Raw genomic sequence first — 25029 nt, 5'->3', positions numbered from 1 at the left:
GTGCACCGGAGCATATTCTCATCACTCCATTTTCTGCAATGATTTTGAACCCTTTTGATTCTAGGGCTCCCACAGAGATGAGATTCTTCTTCAAACCCGGTACATATCGAACATCTATTAATGTTCTGATCATTCCATCATGGCTTCTTAATCTTATTGAACCAATGCCATATGAGGTAAGAGGGTTGTTATCCGCTGTGTGGATGACTCCATATTCTCCTTCTTGAAAATTCACGAACCAGTCCTTTTTGGGACACATATGATAGCTACAAGCCGAGTCCATCAACCATATGTCTGATGATGTTGATAACTCTTTTGTAACTAATGAGAAGTCTAAATCATCACAATCAGCTACATTTGAATCCATAATGGCCTTTCCATTGTTATGTCTGGCCTTATTCTTCAACTTCGAACAGTCTTTCTTCTAGTGCCCCTTTTCTCGACAAAAGGCATATTCATCTTTGCTGGGTCTAGATCTCGACTTGGATCTTCCCTTCTTAGTCCTCGTTTGATTTTGAGGACGACCCTTCACAATTAGTGCTTCTCCTTCTCCGCCCATCTATTTTTCTCCATTTCTTTGTTCATAGCTGTACAAAGCCGAACAAACTTCTCTGAGAGAAATTTTGTCATTTTCATGGAGTAGAGTAGTTTCAAGGTGCTCGTACTCATTAGGAAGTGACCCCAACAATATCAAGGCCAAGTCACCATCATCAAAAGTTGCATCCATATTTTACAAATCTGTGACCAACTTATTGAAACTGGTGATATGTTCATTCATTGTGGTACCAGGAACATAGGTGAAGCGAAACAGTCTCTTCTTCATGTACAATTTATTTTGACTGTTTTTCTTCAAAAATTTATCCTCCAGTGCTTTCCATAATTTACTTGCAGAAGTTTTCTTTGTGTATGGATATTTCTGCTCTCTAGCAAGGTAGGATCGAATGGTACCGCAAGCAACACGATTGATAATTTTTCAATCTTCTTCTCCAATAACATCTGGCTTCTTTTCTTCAATGGCAAGATCTAGCCCTTGTTGAAAAAGAACATCTAGAACCTCGCCTTGCCACATCCCAAAATATCCTGACCCGTCAAAAATTTCTACCGCAAATTTCGCATTTGACACAATTCTTGTCATAAGCGAAGATGCCAACGATGACGTATTATTGACACTTGATGTAGATTCTTCTTGTTTATTGTCTCCCATTGACACAAATATTATTTAGTAGCTGATGACACAAATCAAGATTATTTCCTTTCTGGTGTGGAAGATCAGACTAAGCTGCAACCACAGAGCATACTCAGACAGAACCTTGACTCAGTTACCAAGATAGATCTTTTCTGATGTGGAAGATCAGACTATGCTGCAACCACAGAGTATACTTAGACAATACCTTGGCTCTGATACCAATTGTTGCGGAAGCCAAATGTATATAGTGTGAATGAGTCACAACTACTATACCAAAAATTATGACAACCACTAAATAATAAACAAGACAATAAGACAACAATAAAAGAATACCAGAATTTACGAGGTTCGGCCAATTTTGCCTACTTCCTCGGACACAATCAATATTTTATTCCACTCCAATATTACAAGTGAAATAATACTAAAGAGAGAAGATACAAATGCCTTAAGAAGATTTAAAAAAAAAGGCAAATGAGAGGTGTACTTAAATCCTAAACATTAGGCCTTCTTTTATAGGGTGAAATTCCCATTCAAAATTGTCATCCACCGATGTGGGACTTTTGACAATTTCAACAATAATTATATAACTGGATTGTCATTGAATTTATGGTTTTATATTTGGGAACTTAACAATATGTTGTCACATGACGACTGAACTAATTGTACATCATTCTCTACACTTTTTAAATGCCGGTGATAATTATATTACTGAATTGTCATCGAATTTATGGTTTTATATTTGGAAACTTAACAATAACTTGTCACATGACGACTGAACTAATTGTACATCATTCACTACACTTTTTAAATGTCGGTGATAATTATATAACTGGATTATCATTGAATTTATGGTTCTATATTTAGAAACTTAACAACAGCTTGTCACATGACGACTGAACTAATTGTACATCATTCTATGTCCATCTAAAATATCTATTCGTGCTGGTGCGGTACATCTTTCTTTATATCTTATTATATGATCCAAAGATGAATTTTTTCCATAATTAGGTTATATTGTTTCCCAAGAAAAGCTGAAATTCAATGAAAGAGCTAAGATCTTCACCATTTCAGATCCTATTTTTCGCTTGGGGCTAAGTTACATATTTACACTGGCTGAAAACCTGCCTTAAGAATCATTTAGATGGTGATTGAGGGTGTGTTTGGTATAACGGAAAATATTTTTCAAGAAAATATTTTCTTGAAAAATAAGTAGTAATTTTAATCATTTTCTGGTGTTTGGAACGCAAATTAAGGAAAATAACTTTTTAAGAGTATTCATAAATAATTTAGATACAATAAACATGAAACCCTAAACTTTCGAACCAATAATCTTCCGAACCCACAAATTCCATAAATTTCTGAACCGCTAAATATTCGAACTCGCAAACTTTCGAACCCGTAAACTCTATAATTTCTAAACCCGCAAACTTCCAAACACATAAACCTCTGAACTCATAACTTTGGAACTCGTAAAACTTTGAACCTGTAAACTGAAAAATGAAAAAACTAGAACTGAAAATATTTAAAATATATATATATTTGCCGGGGTGGGTGGGGATGGGGTGGGTTTTTTTGCAGGAAAACGAAAAATTGAAAATACAAAAAAAAAAAAAAAAATTGCAAAGGGAGGGGGTGGTTTAGAAAAACGAAAAAACAGAAAATTAAAAATACAAAAAAAAAGTGTTAAAAAATAATATTTTTTTGCGGGGGTGAGGGAGTGGGGTTGACGGGGTTGGCGTGGGTGGGTGACGCAGAAAAACGAAAAAAAACAGAATTAAAGTTGGAGGGGGTTGTGGTTAGATATGAGGGTAGGTGAAATTTTTAAAAAAATATTTCCTAACTTTTTCTAGGGAAGTTCATTCAATTTCAGAAAAATATGATATCTAGGAAAATATTTTCCATACTATTTTGTGTAACCAAACAGTGGAATTCCATCGTACCAAATACACCCTGAATGTTTTCTCATGTTTGAAGTGGTTGCTGTATCTTATATTCATATGCAAAGTGTATTCAATTGTTAGAATCTTATAAATGGAAAGGCACCGTTAAAATGGAGTTTCTTTTGATAAATGTTTTCTTTCTATTGCTCTTTCTTTTGAGTTGTTTATTTTGGTGTCAACAAACTAGTTATTGTACACTTATGGTACCAAATAAAAGTTTAATCTCTTTGCTGTCTTCTTGCCCAACAGGAAGAAAATAAAAAAATAAATAGATTGTGCTGGAATATACAAAAAATATATCAGAATATTACTTGATGATTTTTATTATGCACATGTGCTACCTTCTACTTGCAGCAGGAAGAAGAATTACATATTGATTTAGATACTTGCACACTATCTTTTTGATGTGTTTCATTCCTATTTGACTTTTGATGCAACTTAAAAGTTAATCAATTGCGTTCTTAGTTTTGCAACATTTTGAATCAGATTGTGTGGTATTTGTTCAGATTTGTTTCACATTCAGCGAAGAAAAGTTGTATACATTAAATCAAAAACTAATAAGGTCTTGGGCCCGGGCTCTGCCTCCAACTAGTTCCGAATAGAAACACAGAATATCAGATGGGCTTCACATATCCGATTAGGACTTAACGACTTCCTCGTACACTAAGAAATATAGGGAAATATCGAAAACCAAACAAAAATAAAACAAAGCAGACACCTACTTAATTTGCCACCTGATCTGATATCATTAGGTTGCCTTTATGTTGTGATTGATGGTGATGAATGATGATGAAGATGTTGCAGATGTTACATATGGAAGCACCACGTGTTCAACACAAATAAGCTCTCTTCTTGACACGTTCCAATGGGGTTGCCTACACTTACTGTTCATGCATCCCAATTAATCTCACCCCACCCAAATCTGCCTCTTCAACTCATTCAAAGAGCACCACTGGCCTCTAAGCTTGTGCAAAGCGTCAAAAATACTACTCTTACTCATTAATATCCCACAAGCCACGCATGCAACTCTTTGCAGCGTACGTGGCACTTGTCATCTCACTGTATATATTTGGCATTCTTCTCTTTCTTGTTCAACACATTTTAATGTATCAGTTTTCTCGTTTACTATATATTATAAAAAAAAATGACAACCCAAGTTGAGAAAAACTTCTCCAACTACTTCGAGAATTGGATGAGTCAACTTGAAGAGTTCCTCAGGCTACTTCTCATTGTTCCAAAGGAAATTTCACACGTCAAAGATCACGAAACCTTGGTAAACAAAATGACCGCACATCACAAAGACTACTATACTGCCAAATGGGCAGCGGCACATGAAGATATCTTGTCATTTTTCAATCCAGTTTGGTTAAGCCCTTTGGAAAATGCATACTTATGGGTCACTGGCTGGAAGCCATCAATGGCCTTTCGCCTGCTAGTTGGTGCTACTTCCGAGTTGAGTGATGAACAGGTGAAGAGTATTGATGCTTTGAAGGTGAAAATTAGAGCAGAGGAAGAGAGAGTAGAAAGAGAAATGGAAAGGCAACAAGTGGCTTTGGGAGACAGAAAAATGGTGGAATTGGCAAGGTTAAATAGCAGTACTAGAGTGAGAACAAGTGGTTGCACTAGTGACTCTCACTTAAATAATCAGTTGGATGGGCTAGTAGAGGTGGCGTTGAAAGGATTAATGATAAGTTTAGAGAGGGTGATGAAAATGGCTGATTGCGTTAGGCTTAAGACGTTGAAGGGCTTGTTGGATATCTTGAATCCTACACAGTGTGTGGGTCTCTTGGCTGCTATTTCAATGCTTCAAATACAGATGAGGAAATGGGGCAGAAAAAAAGAAAATCTTTGCAGTTAGTTTGAAACTTTAATGAATATTAATATATTATAGTTTTCTTGTACAATTTGGTTAGGTTTAGCTAGTATGAGAGTAGAGGATGATGTCTGTTTTCATGAAATTTTCTTTTATTGGAACGGCTCTTTAGCTTTTGTTACATATTCTGTTAATGTTTGATTGACAGTCGAAAAATTAAAAAAGACAAAATTATCTTTAGCTTAATCGTGCAAATTGCAAGGAAATTGGCATTTCACGAGTTTTTTAGACATCTCAAGTTGGTCAAAATACGTACTTTAAACAATACAGATACACCCCGTTCCTCTCTTCCTGATACAACCGCACCTTTCTCTTTTATTCATCAAAATCCTATTTCTCTTTCACACATCCCTACTCATTCTTCAAACGTAGCCTAACATCAGTGCAATAAAAGACAAAAGAATAAGATAAATAGAGAATCTTGAAAAATAAATAACAGCCGATCATAATATTCCAATCGATAGCCAAAGGAAAGTAAAGATATATAAGCAACACATGTAAAACTTGCAAATCAAGATAAAACACATTGCTTCTTACATGGCAAAAATAAGCAGATTTCAGTAGCCCTCCACATTATTATACAAAATAAAGCAAAACCCAAAAAACAAACAACAGATAAGAAATTCATGCAAGTATAACAAGACCAGACTTCTTGACACTTGGGTGTGTAAAGCAAACAAATGGAACTTTGACAACCTGGAAATTAAATCAAGAAAAAATAGGAAACTTACCGCAACTTCCATGAACGGATGAACCTATACTGAAGAAATGTTAAAGAGGTAGAGGCATTTGATAACACTGAACACCCTGTTCAAATCCTCTGTTAAAACCAGCTTTTGATCACGAAAGAGAATGCATCATACAAATATCCCACATAAGGAAAAGTAGACATGCAAGGATTTTCGAAAGAATGAACTAATATATATTAGAAACAGAAAAATGGTTAAGAAGAACTTGCAGTTGACATTAGTGAGGTATATCTTTGTGCATTCATATTTCATACATAGCAACGCAATGCTCGACTTACAAAAATAGACACACTAGTCAGGTTTAAGCTGCCTCAGAGGATAGAATCTCGAGTTCAGCCCACCAGAGGGGAGATAGACTTGGAACTGCAGCCTCAGGTGATATATCAATCGCTTCCCTTAGCTTTGTAACGACTTCCTTTATAGTTGGTCTTTTCCTTTGATCTTCTCGAAGACATTCTCTTATTACCTCACATATAACCATAAGCTCATTATTTTTGAAGGCCTTCAATGTTGGATCAACCAAGCTGCTCAGGTTCTGCTTATCATTAAGGTATTGCTCCGCCTAAACAAAGCAATGAATTAACAAAGTTTCACTAGTCTTCTCATTAAAACAAACTAGGTAGATATCAAGACCTAGCCAAAAAAGGAGATCATATAAAATAGAATTGAGATTTACCCAGTTCAAAAGAGACTCTCTTTCTGAGTAAGGCGACTTTCCAGAAATTACTTCCAGCAACAAGATCCCAAAACTATAGACATTTGTGTCGGGATCAGCAAGTGGTGGCAGCTCAGAGTTTTCTATATCACCACTGGCGGACTTTGACTTGACTAGTATTTCAGACCAGAAAGCAAGCTGTGTAATCTGTGAAACCAAAAGTATTCTTCTAAATTCATTGTTGTATATGAAATGTCTTGTTGACATATATATGCTATACGGAAATTTACTATATGTATTCGTAATGAAGCACACCTTAGAAGCATAATCGTCAGTAAAAAATATGGCCTGTGAATTCACATCAGAATGGTACAATGGAGGATTCAAATTGTGCATGTACTCAAGACAATATGCTGTCCCCATTATAGCTCTCATTCTTGCAGGCCAGTCAAGAGGGTCAGCTTCTTCAACTGAAACCACAAAATATGTTAGTTTTCATTACTTAAAAACTAAATCACACTACCATCGTAAATGATTAAACTAATATTCGCACTGCTAACTAGTTTACCATGCAGATGCTCGAAAAGAGTTCCATTTGGAGCATACTCAAAGACCATCATCCTTGTGAAAGGTTCATCCTCCTCACAGTATCCAATTAGATTAGTAAAATTCTTGTGGTTTATCCTTGAAAGTGAATCGATCTATCCAAGCGCACAATAATTCAACATCATATTAAGTAAATGTAATTGAAAAGAAGTGAAGAGACAACTAGGATGTCACTACAGAAAGAGTGAGACAAGTAAGAAATTACTTAGCAGCATTTTTATTTGTGAAAGAGATGATAAACTAACCTTCTTCCTGAAGGCCAATTCAGAACGTTTGGACCAATCTTTCAGAGAATTTATAGGAGTTGACACAACAGCAATCTCTACTCCATTGGATAGAGTTCCCTTGTAGACAGTAAATGTATCTTGATAGCAAATGATGTTGCTAAATTCCTCGCATGCAGTTACAAGCTCGGACCTATTTAGTTTTGGGACCCCTACAATTGTTTTCATGCACAAGACATGAGAAACAAAATATGAGTACTAAATTAAGTATTCACCTTCTTATGGTTGTCATCGAACAATGTACATTTACGTAGGGAAGTGAGCTGAAGAAAGTAAAATTGATGCAAGAATGATTATTCATAATTTCTACCTACAAATGTTATCTCAAACAGGGATGTAAAAAGTTAACTCACTCGTAGATTATCAACTCTGCCAATCCTTCCTACAAAACAATTAGAGGGGAATATGTTCCTAACTCGAGGCTAAAAATACATTTTCATTTCCCCAAAGAATAAAAATGTTAGTCCCCAATATTTCGAATTTGTGTCCCCATTATTTCGAATAACAATCCATTCATAAAACTATCATTTAATGCAGCTAATCAACTAGCTTGACTCCTGCCCTGACACGTGAACTTCAAATCCGAGGTTGGAGAGAGAAGTGGCATTAACAAACCCTAAAAATGCATCATACTTCACAACAGACAATGAATAGGAAGAAGATTAGGCTCCTGTACAGGAAGCCTCGGAATGGGCTATAATAAGCGTCAAAGATTGGGATTATATTCACCTGAGAAAAAAATGCACCCAACAGTTGAACTAGATCATATGGATCTTGGACAGAATACCAGCAGTGTCATCAGTTTTGACACAACATTTAATCAAAAGTACCTGTAATAAATGCTTTCTGCAGCTGTCCACTCAATCCAGTCTTCCAAGGGCCTATTGTTTGCACAGCTTTGCTCTTGCAGATGAAGATCAGACACACAAAAATAACAACCAGAAAAGCCCCAATGCCAATTCCTATATACTTCCATGTACTTGCAGATTTTCTACCAGGTGGGGCATGACCAGCAGTTGGCTGTTTAACGGCACCATTAGAGTGTCCCTGAGGAGTTTGAGGCTCATGTTGTCGAGGTGAGGATGGTATAGTCGGAAGAGGAGGAGGAGGAGTTCCCTCAGTATTTGGTAAAGCACGAAAGGAACCACTACTTCTGCTGCTTGGCATAGGAACAATAGGTCCTAATGGTTTCCCTCCATTTGCAGGAACAGCAGCAAGGTTACTGGATTGTTCAACTAACTTACGACGTACAGTGTTTCCTTGGTTCTGTACAGCGTGGATGAAGTGAGGCCTTAGTGAACCTGCCAAACAAAAGAACATAGCATATTCTTTTTGTGTACATTTCTTTGAAATTCCAATAAAAGGTGTCACATAAAATGATTTTCACTCACCTTGTAGGTTGTCAGAGCATAAGTCTGCATGATCACCCAAAAAGCCAGGGAACCTTTAGGAAACAAAATAAAATTTTAGAAAGCATAAAGGTGAAAGAAACCTATTTAGTTACTTACAGTGTGAAGAAACTAAGATAACACGTTAGCGTCCCTTTAATTGGTCTGATAAAGGAGCCTATGGTCTTAAATCGTCTCAAACTTCCACGCCTGATGCTGTCATAAAAAGGCAACAAATTTTCAGAGCGAAGCATGAAATACAAAGCATCTGACTGAGAAGTAAAATGAAAGCATATTAAATGGATGGTAATTTTCACACCAAGCTAAACGTTTTAGTAGTTAGTACTCTGACACCAGTTATAAATCTAAAACTGAAGTTACTTAGCTAAAACTTTGAAGTTACTTATCCAAGAGTGCCTAGATCCCGAATTCAAACAGAGTCAACAGGACCAATAGAATACATTTGTGCTTATAGTTATAGTCAGCTGAATTCTTCATGTTGCAAAACAGGCATACTATAAAATCAAGTGTTCTTCTGCTCATGGCAAAGTCTAGTTGCATACCTAGCAATTTTAGTTGACAATATACAGAAAAGTCAAGAGAATGAGAAATGTGCAATGAGACATAAACAGATGGTTATATTGATGAATGAGAAAATGTCACAGATAGATGAATCGCAGATACAGAGACACTAAGATCCAATCCCCTCTAAATATTATAGGGGCATCGAAGATGGTTTAGAGAAGGGAAGTGAAGAAACCAGCATGTGAGAAATGGAAGGAAGAATTTCCACATACTAGTGAAAATGCAATTGCACTCCTCATCCTCACACGCCTAGCCACAGAATGGTGCAAGACAACTATTGCTATAAGATCTCAAACATACAACAACGATATTGGAAACATGACAAAGCAGAAACCCAGATTCACAAACATGGGTGATGAAAGCATTGAGTTCCCCCATCAAGTCCAAGCTCTACTTCCAATTTTCCAGATGTCATCCATCATCAATACTGTTAAGTTGTTCCCCATGCTATACAACAGCCAAAAGCTTGAATTCTAAAGAAAGTATGAGAGACTATTAGGGCCACTATCTGCATAGAAAATGTTCCAAAGATCTTCAAAGCCTCTCCAAAGGATAAGTTGTCATCGGTTGAATTTTACTAACGAACTTATTGCAGGAGGCAGTGAGCCGCTTTTGAAAGACTAAAGTAGGTTATTATGAAAGTAGAAAATTGGCATATGTTTCTCAAATGTCTTGAATACAGATTTTATGCACTTGCAATATCATTGAACATAGATACAACTTTAAAATGTAGCACAACTGGAAGATGAAGATAAAAGGACAAACAACTAAAGGAGTCTTACCAATGCCCAAGTTTTCTGTTTATGCAGCCATTTCCGGAAGCAACACCAGAGGTGAGGTAATCATCAATTTGAAATTCTGAGAGCAGATGAAGCTTCCAAATTTCCACAGGAACCTTCCCTTTGAAGTTATTGTCACAAATCAACCTGCGGCAAAAAGCATCAAGCACAATTCAAGAGCATTTTGTTAGCAATGGTTTTGCATACATCCATACAAACATATTAAAGCACAAAGACACGACAAATTATCAGCTTACAATCTTCTAAGTGATTGCAAATCTCCTATTACTGCTGGAATTCTTCCACTCAACTTATTATCCCTCAAGTCAAGCACCTCCAGCATTCTGAGACGTCCAAATTCTTTAGGAATAGGACCAAAGAGATGGTTTTCAGAAAGCACACTGGACGAAAAGCATTCAGAGAAGAAGAAAAATTATTAAAATTCTAAAACAAGTTATACATAGTACATAGATGCAGAACAGTGGATGGTGAAGCTATGATTACCAGAAATCTACCCAATTACTCTTTGTAAAAAAAGAAATAGGAAAAAATCTACCCAATTACTTTCGCACGTTTTCTTTGACAAAAAAAAAAGGTAAGTTTTTATTTGGCAGACCTCCACTCCAATGTATATGACACTCTTTATATTATGAGACAGCTCCTAAGTAACAAATGGAAACAAAAATGGAAAACTGTACTAATATGTAAATTCGATGCAATTTCAAATTGTATAGGGATAAGATAGTGTTGACCTAGATCGGGAAGTATTAGTTCTATGAACATAGCACACTAGATATTGTTCTTAGACTAAAACCAGATCCATGTAAGTATAGCTGAACCTTACAGTGATTTTAAGTGAATGAGATTTCCAAGTTCTGGTGCGAGTATTCCTTTCAATGAATATCCGTGAAGGTCCCTAAACAGAGAACAGACAAATAATTTAACAATATATGAAACCCCACAAACACTAAAACCCACAACTCAGTGTTTTCACATTGATTGTCATTATCATTTCAACAGACTTGTTGACAGTAAAGCAACAAACACTAACGAACAGATAACATTACGGAATTTTGGGTATGTGTGACAAGGGACTTACAACATTTGCACTTTACCATCCTTACACTGGACACCAGACCACACGCATGGGTCACAATGATCTGGATTCCAGTTTTCAAGAATGCCATATGGATCAGAATCCACTTTCACTCGGAATCTCAGTAATGCCAATCCTGTTTCTCACACCAACAATAGTCAGCAAACAAGAAACATACCAAATACTTAAAACTAGCCAAGACAGAGACACAAAACCAGTAGAGCTGTCCAAGTATAAGAATTACCTTCAGAATTAAGAGAACAACAACCGCGAATGTCCAAAACGATAATCAAAAGAGCAAGAAACGATAACTTGATTCCATATGTATTCCATCTACCCCCCATGGCTTGCAGAACAATATGTTATGTGTACCAGTGGTTAAGGCAGTAACAATATCTGCTAACACTATACAAAGTGCCACACTCTCCAAGCAATTGAAATCACTAAGTTATAAAAAAACAAGAGCAAGTACACCACTATTTACTTGTCTATAAAAGTTCTACACTATACACAAACTATATTACCAAATAAAGAAAAATATTAACCATATTGATACAATTGACAAAATTGGGGTCTCTCATTTTTCTAAGTTTCTAAAGTTTAGGCTACAACACCACCTCCAATTTCACCAAACAATTGCACAAACTCAGGTTGATGAATCTCCAAAATTCAACCTTTACCTGGAAAATGCATAGGCAGAATAGCAAATAATCAGTAAAAATTGTTTTTTGAAAAGGGAGTGGCAAAAAATAGGAGTATTTCACAAGCCAAACCATTAGAGGGGGACGGAAAAAGATCATCAGAGAATAACTATATTTGCAAGAAATCAACAGAAAAGCAAAAATCCAAAAACCCAAGAGATGGTAAAATGTAAAGATGCAAAAGAATAAAACTTACCAGAAAGTAGGGGACACAAAAGGTAGTCAATGAAATCTTTTAGCTACTTTTGTTGCAGAAGTAAAAATGTCAATTTGTCACATTTCTTGAAATAATACTATTTTTCAAACAACTGCAATAGGAAAATGCAGGTGGTCGGACAAATTTGAAATTTTATTTTGAGACACCAAAAGGCAGCAAAAGAAAAAAAAATTGTATCTTTTTTTTTGTGGTTAAAATATATAGAAATAACAGAGATTGAAGAAGAAATTTTGAAATAACACAAGGAAAAATCTTTTGATTTTCCAAATAATAGAGTAGCTTTTTTTTTCTTTCCTTTGACTGCCCTTTGCAGGATGATCTCAAAACAAGAACCTCTCTTCGACCATTTCTCTGAAAGAAGTTGAGGAGGAACAAGAGGACAAAAATGGAAAAATGGGGGGAAAATACTTTTTCTCTCTCCGCAGAATTTTTTTCTTTTGGTTTTCTCATTTCGCCTTGTATTTTTCTTTTTCAATTTTGGGGGGGGTTTCCTCTTTGTTTTATATTTTAACCAATTTAGAATATGGTTTAAAGATTATTTTGTTTTATGAATAAGGAGAGCCCACATGTAGATGAGCGTATCGGTTAACTGTAAACCGCCGGCCGGGTAGGCCCCACATCCGAATTAATAGGGCGGTACTTTTACGGAAGTTGACTGGGTCCTACACAGCATGTTGTGTGCCTTGCTCTTATCCTCTAGCTCCTGAGCTGGCAAATAGCAAACAACAAGGATTAATTGGTTGGGAGGATTTAAAAATTAATTTATAGAATCATGTATAAGATAATACTAAATCTCTTCCAATTTAATTATGTGCATTTGACTCGGTTATAGATTTTAAGAAAGAAAGTAACACTTTTAAAATTGTGATCTTAAACGTATTATAAGATTTATATGGTAAGAAGACTTTAAAATTTAATTTTAAATAGTCATAATAGTCTTTTTGGCTATGAAAACCTCTCATTAAAAGTACAATAAGAAATTTAAAGTTAAATTATTTTTAAATATAAAAAGATAATATTTTTGTAAAAATAAAGTAATAAGAAAATAATGTCACTTAAAACTAAACAAATGTAATACTATGAATTTGGTTAAAAGGATTAAAAATTAATCCATGCGTTTTTGCTTATGGTAGGTTATAATCCTGTTTTTTAGTCGCTTATTGCACTCTAATTTACTGCACTTTACTTATATTGAGCTTTAATTAATAGTGTTTTTGTACTTATTGTGTGTTTTATGCCGTATATGAGTGATTCCGAGTTATTTAGATGTTACGGAGCAAATTCGAGCTATTTGGAGCTTTGAAGTCTGAGTAGAAGCCCAAGGGATTAAACCGGAATCGTATTTCGGGGGTCGAGTACCAAGTCTGGATGTCAAAAACTGGAAAAGCGAATTACTCTACGAAAAATACACTACTACGCCGCATGGGGCGGCGCGGCTGTGTAAAAAATACCCAGAAACTGATTTGCAACTCGTTCTGGAAATTGCCACAAGCGCGTCGCATGCCGCGCGGTAGTGTAAAATTCTTAGAGTATCTTCCTATTTTCGCTAAAAAGGGATATTTTCGTCCGGGGTTAGTTGGGGGGATAGTTAAATACACAGGAAAAATACCATTTATGGACTTTTGACATACCTTAGACCTAAGGAAGCTAAGGAGAAGAAGGAGAAGCAAGAGCACAAGGATTTCATCCTTCCTTCCTCACTCAAGATCCAGGTTTGGATTGTATCTATATTTTTCTATACTTTTATTTCATTTGTGAAGAACTTCTCTATGTCTATGGAGTAGAACCTTTTGGGTTTTGATGGATTTGGTATATTGATGGTTGTTTGTGGATTATAACTCTATTTTTATGTATTTGAATCATTTTGGAAAGATTAAATTGTTGCATCTATGTTCACTTATTCTTGTAATCGAGAGAGGCATAACTTGTGATATACTTACACTATATTGTTGGTTGAGTTCATAGATTCTTCGCAGTAATCGAAAGAGGCTAGTTGAATCCTTGATTAAACCTAGTTAGGAGGATAATCGAAAGAGGTTCTCCTAAAGACCAATCCATTACGAATTCTTGCATATATTCACCGAGCTTAAATTGGTTCATATTGTGAGGTTGAGACTTAATCGAGAAAGGAGTTTCTACTAAACAATAGTACTGATAATTAAGTGAGTTCGAGAGACTCACTTGAACATTAGAAGTTAATTATCTCGAGTTAGATCCCGAATAATTATCTTGCACATATCCTATCAACCCATATTTTCTCCCATTGATAACTTCCTTGCTTACCTTTGTTGTGATTGTCATTAGTCAATAATTGTAGATTTTAGATTATTAATTATATAAATCCCCATTGTTGATTCTTCTAGATAGGAATCTAGCTACAAACTACAATAATACTGTTTTAATCAAATCCCTGTGGATACGATAATTATACTATACTATCTTTGACTAGCGAGCACAATTTAAGTTTTGCGCTCATCAAATTTTGGCGTCGTTGCCTGGGATTGGAAATCGATAGTGTTTGAAATAGTTTGTAGTGCTAATTCAGGAATTTATTTTTATTTTTACTTTTATTTTTATTCTTCAAGGATTTCTCCTTCGTGTGCATGCAATAGGTTAAGTCTGTGGTGTATGACACGATCTTTTTGTAGAGAAGTAATACCCTACAAATCGGAATTGGAAAAACACATGTGACAATTGAGGAAAGAGAAAGAGTTCACCGTAAGGTTCTTGGGACAACCTTCAACCCAAGAACACGTGGCTAATAATGATGACAATGAGGTCGAGGCAGCTGCAAGGATAGCTGCTGAGGCAACCCATAGAGATGTTGAGGAAACTGTCGAAGAAAATAGAGGTCGAAGATTCAATCTAAATCAACCCTTTATCGAAGACCAGTTCAAGAATGCGCTACCAAGGCCTGGCAGAGCATTGGGTGACTATGCCAGACCAGTCGACAATCAAGAATTGTCAAGTGTTAGACCACCTCTAATTGCAGCCAATAATTTTGAGTTAAAGCAAGGTTTGCTTCAAACCATTCAAAACAGCTGCGTTGTTGATAAGTTAGAATTTTGACTACTTATTAGCGCCTTTTAGCTTTCATTTAGTCTAAAAATGCTTAATTGTGTTCCCGAAAATTGATGAAATGTACTTAATTTCAGGAATATTGGAAGATGAGCTCCCGAAATGAAATCCAACTCAAGAAGGAGTAATCTGAACTCAAGAACAAAAACATGCACAAAAGCTCAAAGTGCGGACCGCAGAATATCATCTCATGCCGCAGGTCATGAAGCAATTCCATCAGAGAATGTTTCAAGATGCGGACTGCACATGAATTGTGCGGCCGCAGAAGCTGGGTCAGAGCAAAAGTTTAGAGAACTTGCACCTCCAGTCCAACACAAGTGCGGACCGCATAATTATTGTGCGGTCGTAGAAAAAGAGCTACGCGATCGCACAATTCCATGTGAGGACCACAGAAGAACAAAGTGCGGCCGCAGACATTATTGTGCGGACCGCATAAAGAGGGCAGTGCAGTCACACTTCATTATTATGTGGCCGTAGATTTCGAACCTATTCAAGTTGAAGCAAAGTGCGGACCGCACATGGAATTGTGCGGCCGCAGAACCTCCGAAAGGGCATTTTTGTCCGAAAATTCCAGCTTTGTATAAATAGAAGAGTTTCACTTTTTTAGGTCAACTTTTGACATCAGCTGCTACAGTAGACGATTTCTTTTACTCTTTTTAGTAGTTTTTGCTATTTTGCGCTTTTTGAATATTGATTTCATCATTTTAATTATCAATATGGGTTTAATTATCATTTTTTCTCCTATCTCTTCTAGTTTAAGCATGAGTAGCTAAATTTTTACTAGGGTTGTGACCCAACCCTAGAGTGTAAACTTAATGGGTGTTTGATTTATTGCTTGTTTATGGTTGGGTGTCTATTATCTAGCCTTGTTCTTGCTTTTACTTAAAGAATTAATGGTTGCAAACATTATTTCATTCCTATTTGACTTGGTCTCTACTTGAGAAAGAGAGACTTAGTCTAGGAAAACTTGGCTAGCAAGAAATTGGGTCAATCAAGAGATTGATAAGCCCAATTAAAGGGTTGAACCTAGAAATAGTAAAACCCAACTTAAGCTTATTATAAACTGTTTTGTTCAATACCCATTTGGACTTAAGAAAGCCAAATTGGGCAAAATCATTCTCTGGCCGAGAGGTAGTGAATGGGTACTTGAGTATTGATAGCTATAATAAACCCCGACCAATAAAACAAGCTTTAAAGTTTACAACCCATTAGGCAAACACCTAGGTGAAGGTCATAGCCCTAGACCTTTTATATTATTTGAAAAACAACCAAAAACAATTTCCTTGTTTCATTCTTTAAATCGCAATCGTAGTTTAGTTTAAATTTTCAAACAAAACCAAATATTGCAGAAGTGTAAATTTAGATATACAAACTCACACACTAATATATATACTACTAACACCCATTCATATAGCTCCATACGGAATTCGACCCCGACTATTGTTGGGTATTATTATTGCATCGACCGCTTTCATAACCTCAAAGAGAGGAGTGAAATTGTACGAGATCAATTTTTAGCGTCGTTGCCCGGGAGCTAAAAAAACAGTGTTAGCTATATATTTAGGTATTTTTTGGAATATCTTCTTTTCCTTCCTTGTTACTAACGTGTGAGTATTATAGGTGCAATCATGGCAAACAACGAGCTCGGAAACATAGCCGTGGGGGATGTGGACGTTGATGATGATCAAATGGATGAGGTCCCTCTTGAACCTCAAGCCAATAGATGAGGCCGACCGCCTCAAGATAATGTACCCATTCCACCCCCACATCTACTACAGGCGGCTCTACACCGGGTGTTGCCGAATGAAGGGTATGCAAGTGTTATAGTCCCACCCCATATTAGGGCGGGCAACTTTCAAATAACCAACGTGATGCTCACTTTGCTCGAGCAATGAGGGTTCTTCAGCGGTGCATCGGGTCAAAATGCATATAAACACTTGAAGGGGTGCGTTGATACGTGTTGGGAGAGTAAACAAACAAATGTCTCCGAGGATGCTTTGAGGCTAAGGCCTTTTCCCTTCTCTCTACGGGGAAAAGCTTTAGATTGGTTGGAACATTTTCCAAATCATTCCATTCATAATTGGGATGAACTAGCGGAGAAATTTATTTCAAAGTACTTCTCTCCTGGGCACATGGCTATTCTTCGGGATGAAATTCTAGCATTCAAGCAAGAGCCCAATGAACCACTGCACGAGATACGGGAAAGGTATAGAACAATGGTGAAAAAGTGCCCCAACAATGATATGACGGAGAGCATGATTTAACAAACTTTCTATCGAGGGATCAATACTACCAACCAATGTGTAGTGAATCAACTTGCCGGTGGGAACTTCATGACTACGCCTTATGCGGAGGCATGTGATATTTTGGATGAGATGGCAGATATTTCATCGGCGTGGCAATCTAGAGCCAATGTTCCACAAGGTGATACAAATGTGATTCTTTTTCATAAAGAGCTACATGACCATAGGCAAGCCATAGCCGAGTTGACAACCACCATGAACCAATTGGCAAAGGCTCAACTTCAACAAGTACAAAACCCGAAGCAAGTCAATGATATGGAGAGAGTCAATATGACGGTGAACAAGAGAAGAACAAGGAGTCCACAAGTGCAACAAAGAGTGGATAATTTTGTGCAAGATGATAGTGGAATTGGTGAAGGTGATTCTTACAATGATCAAGAAGAAGAGGTTCAATATGTGAACAACTTTCAAGGACAAAGAAACAACTTCCAAGGCCCTAGTCAACAACAATGGAGACCTTCAAATAATCAAGGCAATTGAAATTCTAACAACCAGAGTAATTGAAATTGTGGAAACAATCAAGGCAATTGGAGTGGAAGCAATAACCAAGGGAATTGGCAAAACAATAACAATCAAGGCAATTGGGGAGGCAACAACTAAGGCGGGAGGAACAACAACCAAGAAAATTAGGGGTCGGGTTTTCAAAGGCCCCCGATGAATCAACAACCGAGCAACCACCTCCTTATCCTTCTCATGGTCTTAGTTCCTCCAACAATGAAATGGGTCGTATTGAGAACATGTTCAAGCAAATGATGGAGTGTCAATTCCGATGCCCAACTTGCTTCACACAACGCATCAATCCGAAACTTAGAAGTGCAAATAGGTCAAATCTCTCATGATTTAAATTCTCATCCTAAGAGGGCACTACCAAGTGATACGGTGGTGAACCCAAAGAGTAAGAACAATACGGGACATGCCATGGCCGTTACTATAAGAAGTGGAAGAGGTGGGAATGCACCTACCTCAAGTCAAAGGCAACTTGTGGATGATGAGCAACTAGTAGAGGAAGAGGAGATCCCAAATAATGTTGTGCACGCAAATGAGGAAGTGAGGATTGATATTGATGACATGGTGGAAGAGACTCAAGAGGATGTGAACCCATCTAGGGATCATGTGATTGACATACCGGAACCGGTAGTGCAAAACGCTAAGGCACCATTGCCTAAGCCACCTCCTCCCTATCCTTAAAGTCTTGCCAAGAAAATGGCGAGAATCAATTCAAAAAGTTCATTGATATGATGAAGAGTCTCTTGATAAATGTGCCATTAGTTGAAGCCTTGGAGAAAATGCCCGGATATGCAAAGTTTCTGAAGGACTTGGTGACAAAGAAGAGATCGATGAATTTTAAAACTATGAAAGTCACTCACCAAGTGAGTGCGATTGTGCATTCGATGGCTCCTAAGTTGGAAGATCCCGGTGCTTTTACAATTCCTTGTACCATTTGAAGTGCCGAGTTCGCAAAATCTCTTTGTGATTTTGGGGCGAGTATCAATTTGATGCCCTATTCGATTTTCAAGACAATAGGAATTGGGAAACCAAGACCCACTTCTATGAGATTACAAATGGCCAATCGTACAATGAAGAGACCGTTGGGGGTGATTGATGATATATTGGTTCGAGTTCATAAGTTCATTTTCCCGACGGATTTTGTTATTCTTGATTGTGAAGTGGACTATGAGGTCCCGATTATTCTTGGTAGACCTTTCCTTGCTATGGGGAAGGCTCTTGTTGATGTGGAAGCCGGTGACCTTACTTTCCGGGTGGGTGATGAAAAGGTAGTGTTCCACGTGTGCAAATCTATGAGGCAACCGAATAGCAATGAAGCGTGTTCGTTCGTGGACTTGGTGACCGATGTGATTATTAATGATATAAGTTCCACAATTAATGTGGGTGACATGTTGGAGGCCGTCTTGCTAAATTTTGATGATGACGAGATGAATGGCTTCATAGAATGTGTTAATTCTTTGCAAGGAATGGGGTCGTATAACTATGTACCCCGGAAGCTTTCCTTGGATCTTGAGAATAGGAAAGCTCCTCCTACAAAGCCTTCAATTGAAAAGCCTCCTATCTTGGAGTTGAAGCCATTGCCTCCACATCTCAGGTATGAATTCCTTGGCCCTTGTTCTACTTTACCAGTTATTCTTTCCTCTTGTTTGACTAATGTGCAGGTTGACTCTACATTGGCGGTATTTCACAAGAGGAAAAAAGCTATTGGTTGGACTTTGGTGGATATTCGAGGAATAAGCCCCGCATTTTGCATGCACAAGATTAACTTGGAAGAAGATGCCAAATCCTCCATTGAACATCAAAGGAGACTCAATGAAGCCATGCAATACGTGGTCAAAAAGGAGATCATAAAGTGGTTAGATGTCGGGGTTGCCTACCCCATTTCTGACAGTTCGTAGACTTCTCTGGTGCAATGTGTTCCGAAGAAGGGGGCATAACTGTGGTCACCAATGATAAGAACGAGTTGATTCCAACAAGAACGGTGACCGGGTGGAGAGTGTGTATGAACTATCGAAAGCTAAACAAAGTCACAAGGAAAGACCATTTCTCACTATTCTTTCTTGACCAAATGCTTGATAGGTTGGCCGGCAAGGCATTCTATTACTTTCTAGATGGATATTTCAGCTACAATTAAATTCTTAATGCCCCGGAAGATCAAGAGAATATAACTTTCACTTGTCCATATGGCACTTTCGCTTTCAAGCGGATGCCATTTGGCTTGTACAATGCACCGGCCACTTTTCAACGGTGTATGATGGCGTTCTTTACGGATATGGTAGAGGACTACCTGAAGTCTTCATGGATGACTTCTCGGTAGTCGGGGATTCCTTTGATGATTTCTTGGCAAATTTGGATAAAGTATTGGCAAGGTGTGAAAAAACGAACTTGGTATTGAATTGGGAGAAATGCCATTTCATGGTCAAGGAGGGCATTGTCCTTGGCCACAAAGTTTCAAGGAAGGGCATTGAGGTCGACAAGGCGAAAATAGAGGTGATTTCTAAACTTCCACCTCCAACATCCGTGAAAGGAGTGAGAAGTTTCTTGGGTCACACGGGGTTCTACCGATGCTTCATAAAGGATTTTTTCAAAGTGGTGAACCCCTTGTGCAAGCTTTTGGAGAAAGATACTAAATTTCACTTCAATGATGATTGCATGAGAGCCTTTGAATTGCTCAAGTTCAAGTTAACAACAACTCCTATCATTACCGTTCCTAATTGGAGTATTCCTTTTGAGCTCATGTACGATGTTAGTGTTGTAATGGATGGAGTAGTTTTGGGGCAACGTATCAACAAGATTTTTCATTTGGTCTACTATGCTAGTAAGACCATGAATGATGCCCAAGTTAATTACACTGTTACCGAAAAAGAGCTTATTGTCATTGTGTTTGCTATTAAGATGGACTTCGAGGAGATTATGAACACCTTTCAATATAATGGGGTGTCACAAGATGTAGTGTATTTAAGGGCATTCCTTTTTTCACTTAAAGATGATGCGAAGCAGTGGCTTCGAAGCTTGCCAAATGGGTCAATTAGAACATGAGAGAAAATGACCAGAAAATTTCTTGATAAATATTTCTCCTCAGCTAAGACGGGCACGTTTAGAAGAGAAATTCATAACTTCTGCCAGAAAGAGAATGAAACTGTCTTTGAATAATGGAAGAGGTTTAAGGAGATAGTTAGAAAGTGTCAGCATAGCGAAATTGAACTCTAGATACAACTCCAGGATTTTTGGGATGGATTGACACCGGCCTTGCGTAGAACTTTGAGCAATGCAGTTGGAGGCCCTTTTATGAAGAAGACTCCAGAGGATATAGTTACAATTCTTGATGAATTATCTGAAGATGCTAATCAGTGGCCCTCTAAGAGTGTGGAAAGAAGAAAATCAACTGGTGTTCACCAAGTTGATGCTACTACATCTGCGCAAGTACAACTTGATGCTATGGCTAAAGAAATACGGAAGCTAATTGTAGCTTCGATGCAAAATGTACACCACGCAACTTGTGATATATGTGAAAGAGGGCACCCCACCCATGAGTGTCAAGCCTCAACTGAGGAAGTGAATGTTGTAGGAAACTATAATGCAATGGGTCAGAGGTACCCCGGCTTTTCATGGAGTTCACCTGGGGGTACTGCAAATGCATGAAAACAAACAACCCTAGATTCTAGGAACAAGGAGCTACAAGTTTTCAAAATCAGTAGAGGCAGTAGTATGAATCTCCACAGTCGAATCAATCCAGCATGGAAGATCTTATGAAGACCTTCATTATCAAGACAGATGAGAGGCTTGATGCCCATGATGCACCTATCAAAGAATTGAGTACATCTTTTCAAAGACTGGAAAAACAGGTTGGATATTTAGCTACTCTAATGTCGGATAGAGCCCTAGGAACACTTCACGCCGATACTGAGAGAAATCCCAAAGAAATAGTGAATGTTGTAACTCTGAGAAGTGGGCAAGTGTTGAAAGATCCAACCCCGATCCAAAATGATGTGAACTTTAAAAAAGAAAGCGGGAAGCAGTTGAAGGGTGATTTAGATAAAAATAAAGGCCCGATGAAAACTGAGAAAAAAAGGGAGGAAAAACCAAGAAGGGAGGAACATGATAAGAGCAAGCATATGCCTGCGCTGCCTTTTCACCAAAAGTTGAGTCGGAAAAAAAACTGGACAAGCAATTCAAGAGATTTCTAGATGTGCTGAAACAGGTTCATGTAAACCTACCATTCACAGAAGTGCTCTCACAAATGTCGGCTTATGCCAAGTTCTTGGAGGAGATTCTAACAAAGAAAAGGAAAATAGAGAAAACCTCAGTGGTCAAGCTCACAGAGCATTGCAGTGCAATATTGAAAAACAAACTCCCACAAAAGTGTGGAGATCCAGAGAGTTTTACCATACCTTGCTCTTTAGGCACTACTACTTTTGATAAGTCTCTATGTGATTCTGGTGCCTCAATTAATTTAATGCCTCTATCTATTTACATGAAACTGGAGAAGGAGATTGAAGAGATAAGGTCTGCACCAATATCTTTGCAGCTGGCAGACCAAACGACTCTAATACCCGAGGGAATAGTTGAAGATGTTTTAGTGCGGGTAGATAAGTTTGTATTTCCTGTGGATTTCATAGTGGTTAATATGGAAGAGAACAAGAAGGCCCCCTTCATCCTAGGAAGACCATTCCTAGCAACGGGTAGAGCAATATTAGATATACATGAGAGAAAATTCATGCTTAGAGTGGGCGATGAGACTATGACTTTTGAGATGGATGTAGAAACGGGGGTAAAAAGGGATAAACTATGTCACGACCCAAACCGATGGGCCGCGACGGGCATCCGGTATCTTACTTAATCGAATACCAACATAACGTATCTTTCGTATCATACTATCATAGGTAAATGAGCCCGAGAGGTTGTCATGAGATAAGTAGAATAAAACATGAGGAAATACTCAATATAGGGTGACCCAACTTGATATATAATGTCATACTAGTATCCGTATACATGACATATGTCTTCAAGCCTCTAAGAGTACATAAATATCATAAAGTTTGGGACAGAGCCCCGCCATACCAATCAATACATATTCAAATCATACTGACCAAATAGGCAACTCCAGAGTAAATGAAGTGCACAAACACCTTCTGCTGAGCTGATAGCCTACTAGGAGAACTCTCAACCTGTCTATCGGGACCTGCGGGCATGAAACGCAGCGTCCCCAGGCAAAAGGGATGTCAGTACAAATAATGTACCAAGTATGTAAGGAATGAAATCAGTAAACAATAGACATGAGAGAAACATAAAGTAAAAGACTCAACATGTATGTCTGAATTAGATATGTGAATCATTTATATTTACAATTCCATGCATATGCATATAAATGTCACACCATGCATATGTATATGCGTTCATAACATCATCAAGCCTCTGAGGGCATCCCATCATATTATCTCGGCTACTGTGGAAAAAATCATTAATGTATACCAGCTAATCGGGTGGTGGTGCATATATAACGTCGTAACCTTTTTCTATATCCCATATACATATAATATACGCGTATATAACGCCATCTGGTCATTGGCCAATGTACATGTATAAATGCATGAAATGCATAAGAAATACGTTAATAAGATTTTCTCGGAATGTCATAAAATCAATATGCCTTTCGGATAAACTTTTCAAATACGTAGTTTTCTGAGACCTATGAACAGAAGATATAATAAAAATTCACATTGGGAATCAAGAATATAGACACCCCTAGTATTTCTATGAATAGAGTCATTTATGAAAGTTGCGTATTTTGCTCGTTTCGTTTGTATCATTTGGATCATGCCAAAAGAAAGAAGGGATAGACTTAAAATACTAGTATGATCTCTTCCTTATTACTCAACCAAGCTCAACACAACTTCTTTCATCTACAACAAGTGAAATGATATTGCTGTTAACATATAATGTCATACCATCGTATTTGGCTAGTCGTATGGCTTAAGAAAAATCGGACAACAACTCCCCTATTTTTAATACATCCCAAAGACCACTAAGGGTCATCAACAGCCCAACAACAACTATAACCAACAATAGCAACAACAACAATATAATCCAATATGAGTTTCTCCGATTATCTTAACAACTAAATTGAGCGGTAAGCTCATTTTTACTCACAATAAGATATAAATTGAATCCAAATCTTATTTCATAAATTAGTTTATAACCTTCATAACATCATACTTATATGTCCTATATTATTTCTAGTTCAAAACATCCACAAAATGCCTTCCAAAACAGCCCCATACGCCCAGTACCTTAATTTTTATCGCCAATCACTTGTTTTTCATCTTTTCTTCTTCAATAAACTTAATTAACAAATAGAAAAGCTTAAAAACAGCAGCCACAACATTATCAAATTATTTCTTATAATTTTCAGCCACCACAAACCATCTAATTAGCCACAAAACAGTCCAACCAAAGACAACTACATCCCATGTTCTTCCAAGTGCTATCTTATGGTTTCTCACTCAAACAACACAACCAACACAAGATTAACCTTAGGCACAATCAATAAGATGTTATACATACCTTGGACAACAGCTACAACTCGAAACCCTGTCTCAACTTAGCTCACAATAGCCCTCAATTACACCACAACATCATAGAAGCATCCTCTTGTAGTCCTTAGCACCTTTGATGATGATTTGAGTTGATTTCCCTTGAGTTTGGTTCTTGAGATCTTGGGATATGTTAGGGAGGGTTTTGGAGAGCTGTTAGATGCAATTTGGGTGAAAAATGACCCCCAATGAGTATGAAACACCTTAAAAAAAATGTAAGGTCGAAGGTCGTCTCAAGTGGGTCCCAACCGAACTGTTTGTGCAGTCTCACAAAAACATGGATATCTCACTACTCCAATATCGTATCAATGAACGGTTTAATGCGTTAGAAACTACACTCGTAGACCTTCAATTTGGTATATAATATGTCCAAAAAAGACCTAATATAGCATACAAAATTTATTTCTCAAAAAACTCTATTACAGAAAAACTCCTTAGTCGGTTTTTTTTCCGCAACTTAAATCCGATTTTTCCAAAACTTTATATATT

The 25029-nt window shown here is 37.4% G+C and overlaps 3 protein-coding genes across 3 annotated transcripts; 2 read left to right on the top strand and 1 right to left on the bottom strand.

The window, feature by feature from the left end:
- The first annotated feature begins 4199 nt into the window (after positions 1-4199).
- On the top strand, positions 4200-5170 carry LOC104106693 (protein DOG1-like 4). The gene has a single exon (XM_009615294.4). It carries the CDS (start codon positions 4271-4273, stop codon positions 4982-4984), a length of 714 nt encoding a protein of 237 aa, XP_009613589.1. The 5' UTR covers positions 4200-4270; the 3' UTR covers positions 4985-5170.
- A 728-nt stretch (positions 5171-5898) lies between these two features.
- Positions 5899-12538, bottom strand: LOC104106692 (protein MALE DISCOVERER 2-like). The gene is made up of 14 exons (XM_009615293.4): positions 12039-12538; positions 11386-11821; positions 11145-11277; positions 10890-10961; positions 10303-10446; positions 10049-10192; positions 8802-8897; positions 8685-8737; positions 8124-8594; positions 7255-7445; positions 6972-7104; positions 6719-6873; positions 6425-6610; positions 5899-6310 (listed from the first exon to the last, which is right to left on the bottom strand). Exons 2-14 carry the CDS (start codon positions 11483-11485, stop codon positions 6050-6052), a joined length of 2139 nt encoding a protein of 712 aa, XP_009613588.1. The 5' UTR covers positions 11486-11821; positions 12039-12538; the 3' UTR covers positions 5899-6049.
- A 9649-nt stretch (positions 12539-22187) lies between these two features.
- On the top strand, positions 22188-22787 carry LOC138904987 (uncharacterized). The gene has a single exon (XM_070193481.1). The coding sequence runs from the start codon at positions 22188-22190 to the stop codon at positions 22785-22787; it is 600 nt and encodes a 199-aa protein (XP_070049582.1).
- Positions 22788-25029: the final 2242 nt, after the last annotated feature.

Source organism: Nicotiana tomentosiformis, chromosome 2, assembly GCF_000390325.3.
Source record: "Nicotiana tomentosiformis chromosome 2, ASM39032v3, whole genome shotgun sequence".
NCBI classification, from domain to species: Eukaryota; Viridiplantae; Streptophyta; class Magnoliopsida; order Solanales; family Solanaceae; genus Nicotiana; species Nicotiana tomentosiformis.
The sequence above is the reverse complement of the archived record's forward strand: the minus strand, read 5'-3'. Positions and strand labels throughout refer to the sequence as shown.

Coding starts and splice junctions, on each gene's coding strand:
- LOC138904987 (XM_070193481.1), top strand. CDS start 22,188: ATGTCGGCTTATGCCAAGTTCTTGGAGGAGATTCTAACAAAGAAAAGG.
- LOC104106693 (XM_009615294.4), top strand. CDS start 4,271: ATGACAACCCAAGTTGAGAAAAACTTCTCCAACTACTTCGAGAATTGG.
- LOC104106692 (XM_009615293.4), bottom strand. CDS start 11,485: ATGGGGGGTAGATGGAATACATATGGAATCAAGTTATCGTTTCTTGCT. Junction 8,898..10,048: donor AACAGAAAACTTGGGCATTG/GTAAGACTCCTT, acceptor TTTTTATGACAG/CATCAGGCGTGGAAGTTTGA. Junction 7,105..7,254: donor AATTGGCCTTCAGGAAGAAG/GTTAGTTTATCA, acceptor GCGCTTGGATAG/ATCGATTCACTTTCAAGGAT.